The sequence below is a fragment of the Scylla paramamosain genome, chromosome 33 (genome assembly GCF_035594125.1).
Source record: "Scylla paramamosain isolate STU-SP2022 chromosome 33, ASM3559412v1, whole genome shotgun sequence".
Taxonomy (NCBI): Eukaryota; Metazoa; Arthropoda; class Malacostraca; order Decapoda; family Portunidae; genus Scylla; species Scylla paramamosain.
Genome location: NC_087183.1, coordinates 10,131,566 through 10,137,367, shown reverse-complemented (window position 1 = coordinate 10,137,367; position 5,802 = coordinate 10,131,566). Strand labels below are relative to the sequence as shown.

The 5,802-nt window shown below is 44.0% G+C and overlaps 1 protein-coding gene across 1 annotated transcript in view; it reads left to right on the top strand.

The window, feature by feature from the left end:
- LOC135089653 (roundabout homolog 3-like) overlaps positions 1 to 3,307 on the top strand; it is a 173,369-nt gene extending 170,062 nt beyond the window's left edge. Inside the window, exon 5 of the mRNA XM_063985530.1 lies at positions 731 to 3,307. Coding sequence (XP_063841600.1) covers positions 731 to 876 — 146 coding nt within the window. The 3' untranslated portion in view covers positions 877 to 3,307. The remainder of the gene's footprint in view (positions 1 to 730) is intronic.
- The last annotated feature ends 2,495 nt before the right edge of the window (positions 3,308 to 5,802 follow it).

Below are 5,802 nucleotides of genomic sequence, written 5' to 3'. Positions count from 1 at the left end.
TCTCTCTCTCTCTCTCTCTCTCTCTCTCTCCTGCATGAAAATAAAACAACAGCAACAACAACAACAACAACAACAACAACAATAACAACAACAACAACAGCAATAACAACAAAAACAACAACAACAACTACTACTACTACTACTACTACTACTACTACTACTACTACTACTACTACTACTACTACTACTACTACTACTACTACTACTACTGTTGCTACCAGTCTCAAGCTTTCCTTGTATTCTCGTGGATAAATTTCAGTAATTTTGAACAGATGGTTGCCTAGTTGTGGTTAGCGAGAGTGGGCAGCAGTGCGTGAGGGAGGGTGTGCGCTCTCTCTCTCTCTCTCTCTCTCTCTCTCTCTCTCTCTCTCTCTCTCTCTCTCTCTCTCTCTCTCTCTCTCTCTCTCTCTCTCTCTCTCTCTCTCTCAGCCTTTTGTATTTGGACCTGAACACGCGGAACAAGAGAGAGAGAGAGAGAGAGAGAGAGAGAGAGAGAGAGAGAGAGAGAGAGAGAGAGAGAGAGAGAGAGAGAGAGACGGTTTGGGTCCGGATGCAGCTGCGTGTGTGTGTGCGTGTGTGTGTGGTCAGGACAGGCGAAATGATTTGTTGTGTAAATGCATAAACGTTTACGGAAAGGTCAACTCGTGTGTGTGTGTGTGTGTGTGTGTGTGTGTGTGTGTGTGTGTGTGTGTGTGTGTGTGTATACTGACGGTATGGTGTCATTTGGCAGCGCGGGGCGTGGCGGTCACCGAGGAAGGCCTGAAGTTTGAGTCTGTGGGCAAGGAGGATGAGGACTCGTACCGCTGCACCGCCCGGAGTTCCGCAGGGTCGCAGCACTCTGCCTGGGTGGAGCTGAAGGTGCTGGGTGAGTACTGAACCATGTCTTTTCCCTGTACAGCTGCCCTTAGAAGTGAAAGATGTCATGTCCGCAAATTGTTAAGTGAAAGAGGTCATGTTTACAAATTGTGAAGTAAAAGATGTCTATAAAAGTTTAAGTGATAGATGTTATGTCTACATATTGTTAAGTGAAAGAGTCATATTATCTACAGTTTATTAAGATCAGAAACAGACCACCATCAGCCGACAAACACTTTCACTCTTAAATCTCTTTCTGAAGGTGATCTAAGCCCTTAAAGAATTTATTATTTCTTTTTCTCCACGAAGACTGCACTTACTGACGTTGAATTCCAGTTACTGTTCCTTTGACTATTCGTATATTGTATTTAAAATACCTTTGTAATGCAGCTGCCTCCACCTACACCACGTGAATAGCTTGGTGAGGCTCATTAGTGGAGTTCATTAGTCCATGCAGTAATTTCCATTTGACTGATAGACCTGAAATTCACTGGACTTTGTGACATCAGTTCTTGGGGCAGCTGTACAATTATCATCACATTTGATTTCTCAACTTAATTTTTTAATAACAATTATGTAGAAATGAGCATGTGTTCATTTCCACTGTGTTTAGCGTTCCCCCACAGCTAAGTCCTCTGCTTTGCCAATAATCTCTCTGTTACCGGGGTTTGCAAGAGTCAGCAGATTAGAGGGCTTAGAATAGTTAAAGATCCTCGTTTATCCGTACCCTCAAGAAATAGTTTGTCATATTTTCCCTTGAAATGTAGAAGGAAGTGCATGAGATTACTAGACTTCATGTACCTGTCCCTCCATTCCACCTGTCCCTTCACCTGTCCATCCATACAGTAACCCTTCTCACCTTTCCCTTCCCCTACATCCAGCCAGTAGCCCTTTCCCACAATTCCTTCACTTATACACCCCTACACCTGTACATCCTTATATTAACCCTTTCCACGTGTACAGCCTTTCATCCAATAGTCCTTTTACCTGACCCATCACCAGCACATCCATTCAATAACTCTTTCCATCTTTTCTATCACTCCCTTCACCTGAACATCCCTTCATCGAGTAATCCTTTCTATCTACACAGCTATCTAGTAACCCTTTCCTACCTGAGCTCAGCGTTCCTGTAGTACATCTTCGATTTACCTGAAGGCGGCAGGTGAGTGCAGGCTGGCTGGCTCACTACACAATCACTTCACTTTCTCTACGTCTCCTTTAACATCTTCCTCTTCCTTCCCCTGCATCAGTAATCCCGCAGATCTGCTTGCCTCCTCAGGTGTTAAGCATTCCCACCTGTCCCCCACGTGCACCTGTTTGTAAATGCTGTCTGGGTATTGTTGTTGTTTTTCTTGCAGGGGAGTTTGTACAGCTGATCTTCAAATTTTCTGTTTTTAAATATTTCGATTCCGCGTCTTCATCTCTTTTAACTGAATTCAAAAGTTTTAGAGGTTTTCATTCGTGTATTTTGTCTTTTTTAGTGATAGTTTAACAAGGCTTATGTTATTATTTTGAACAGGCTTTTCAATTTGTAAGGGTTTTACTAGCCACAGAACGAATAGAAAGGAAGGGAAAGGCGTAACTACCACTTCCGTTGTTCGTGGAGATAGTGATGCTAGGAAGAGGAGGAGAAACAGGAAAATGATAACCAGGTTTAATATGGTAAAAAAGAGACCTGATATGATAAAAGAGAAAGAGAAGAAAAAAAAGAAAGAAAACAGTAACCACGTCTTGTAGGATAAAAAGATGAAGAAAAAGGAGGAGAAACAAAAACAGTAATCAGGCATGGTATGTATAATGAAAACAGAAAGAGAAAGAAAAGCAAAAACAGTAACCAGGTGTAGCATGATGAAAAAAAAAAAAAAAAGAAAGAGAAAGAAACAAAGCCAGTAACCAGATCTAGTTTGATAAATGAGAACACGAACAAGAAAAAAACAAAAGAAAACAAAAAGCAAAACAGTAACAACTTTAGTATGATAAAACAGAAAAAAAGAAAGAGAAAGAGAAACAAAACCAGCAACCAGGTCTAATATGATAAAAGAGAAGGATGCAATAAACAAGGATTAATAGGAAGTACTAAACTCTCCCTTTCCTCCTCCCTTCCTTCACCTCCTCCTCTCTCCTCTCCCTTCCTCCTCCTCCTCTGCCTTCCTCCCTGTTGCTCTCCTCCACGCTTTCCTTCAAGTTCTCTCCTCTCTCTCCTCACCTCTCAAATCTCTCTCTCCATTTTTCAGCGCTACCTTCTCCCTCTCCACTCCTTCCCTCTCTCCCTCTTTCCCTCCACTCCGCCTCTAACCTCTGCTCTCCTCCAGCTCTCCACTCCTCTCATCTCTTTCATTTGCGCTCCTCCCTCCTTCCTCCCTCTCTCCACCCTTCAAGTCTCTCTCCCCTCTTATCCCTCCGGCTCTCTCTCTCTCTCTCTCTCTCTCTCTCTCTCTCTCTCTCTCTCTCTCTCTCTCTCTCTCTCTCTCTCTCTCTCTCTCTCTCTCTCTCTCTCTCTCATCCATTGTTTTATGATTTATCTTTTAATTCATTTTCCTGTTCTTTTTTTATTACATCCCTTTCATTATTCCTTTATTTATTAGTTTGTTTCATCAGTGTCCCCTCATTTCTCTGTTCCTTTATCCCTTCCTCCTCCTCCTCCTCCTCCTCTCCCTCTCTCTCTCTCCCTCTTTCTCTCCCTGACTCACTCACTGCCCCCTTTTGTCCCTTCCTCCCTCTCTCCAGTCTTCCCTCTCCTACCCTCTCTCACCCTCTCACTCCCTCCCTCCAGTCTTCCCTCTTCCTCCCTCTCCCTTTCCGTTTTCATCACCACACTACACCTCCCTCCCTCCCTCCCTCCCTTCCTCCCTCCCTCAGCGGAAATTGACTTCATTTAAATCCACCGTGACGTAAAATATCAACGTAAACTGAACGTCGAATAAGGGAGGAAAGAAAAGATAAACTCCCTTTACATACTCCTATTTTTTTCCCCGTTTACTCATATTATTTTTTTCCCTTTTATAAGTTCTTTATATTACTCATTAAAGGAAAAAAAAGGACACAGTCACCCTTAAAAGGTTTATGATATTCTCCCTTTAAAATCTACTTCACCCTTTGATTTGTGCCTTAAAGCAGTACTGAGTTGCTCTTAAAAATGCAATCTTATTTTCTTCCTTATAAATATTCGCTCTTAAAATCCTGCTATATTTTCCCCCATATTGTTATTCTCCCTTCAGATTTTTTTTTTAATGTTCTCCCTTAAAAAGTTGATTTTCACTCTTAAAATTAGTCTCCCTTAAAAAAACCTTACCTGTATCCTCCCTTAAGGTTACTCTCCCTGGAAATACGCCTTAAATCCCACCGTAAAATAACCCTTTCTCTTTTTTCCTTCAATCGAATCCTTCCTCCCTTAGAATGTTCAATAATTTCCCTTAAAACAAATGATTTCTTTCTCTCCCTTGAAAAAATCCCCTTACACTCTCCCTTCAAGTGCCCCCGCGTCCTTTCCCTCACTCTCATTACTCTCCCTGACAATTCGGTTCCTGAAATTGCCCAAGCGGTCACTCCCTTACTAATTTCTGCAGGACTTATGCCAAATTCTCTCTCTCTCTCTCTCTCTCTCTCTCTCTCTCTCTCTCTCTCTCTCTCTCTCTCTCTCTCTCTCTCTCTCTCTCTCTCTCTCTCTCTCTCTCTCTCTCTCTCTCTCTCTCTCTCTCTCTCTCTCTCTCTCTCTTGTGGATCTCATAGGGAGAGGGGAGGCTAAGAGGAAGGGAGAGGAGAAAGGGGAGAGCTGATGGGAAATAGAAGGGAGAGAAGTGAAGGGGAAACATTAGGAAAGGATAGGATGGAGGACTGGAGGAAAGGGAGAGGAGAGGGGGGATGAGGAGAAAGGAGAGAGAGAGGGGAAGGGAGACCGAGTAGGAAGTACAAGGGGAAATGGGCAGGGAGGATGGGAGAAGACCTGATGTAGGGAAGGGAAAAACGGAAGGGATGGTTGAGGGAGAGGGGAAAGATGAGAGGGAGATAAAGATAGGAAAGAGAAAACGTAAGTAAGGACTGAGGGAGAGGAAAGAGGAAGGGTGAGGGGAAAGACGGAGAAGAGAGACGAGGGAAAACAGGAGGGAAGGATGGGAGGGAGATGAGAGAGGGAAGGGTAACTGGGAGAAGAGAGGAAGGGTAAGAGGGAGGAGGGGAGAAAGAGACGAGGGGAAGCATGAGGGGAGGCCCGAGGGGAGAGGGGAGCTTGTTTGCCTTGTATATATTTCATCAGAGAACACCTGTTGAGGTCTGACTTTATTTCACCTGGCGAGGATTGGCCAGGTGAGCCCTCAGTGTGACTCCCTTCCCTTCCCTTCCCTTCCCTTCCCTTCCCTTCCCTTCCCTTCTCTTCCCTTTCAAGTCTCTGTTCCATTCCATCCGTTTATTGCTGCCTTCCCTTGCTTCCGTCCTCCTCTCCCTTCCTTTCCTTATTCTCCTCCCCGTACCTACCTCCCGCCCTCATCTCCGTCTCTCTTCTAACTTCTCTTCGTTCCCTCCCGTCCTTCGCTCCTGTATTCTCCCCTTCCCTTTCCCTCCCTCCCCACCTCCTCCCTCCCAGCGCAAGTAACCCCCGCTCACCTACAAAGGAAAGGTCAGATATTTTTCTCACCTGTTCATTGCCTCACGCGTGTTTGCTCACCTTGATGCCTCAGTTTTTCCCCCTACATGTGTTTTTGTGGCTGTCTGTTTGTCTGTGTGTCTGTTTGTGTGTTGCTCTTTCCTCTTCTCCTTTTCTTTCTTTCTTTTTTTCTCTTTCTGTGTTTCTGTTTTGTTTCTTCAAATGTGTATGATGAATTGAGAATGTTGTGTGGGTGTTTGGTTGTTGTTGTTGTTGTTGTTGTTGTTGTTGTTGTTTTTGTTGTTGTTGTTGTTGTTGTTGTTAAAGTAATGGAAGGAAAACGAAAGGAAATTGCAGACAGACGCTTA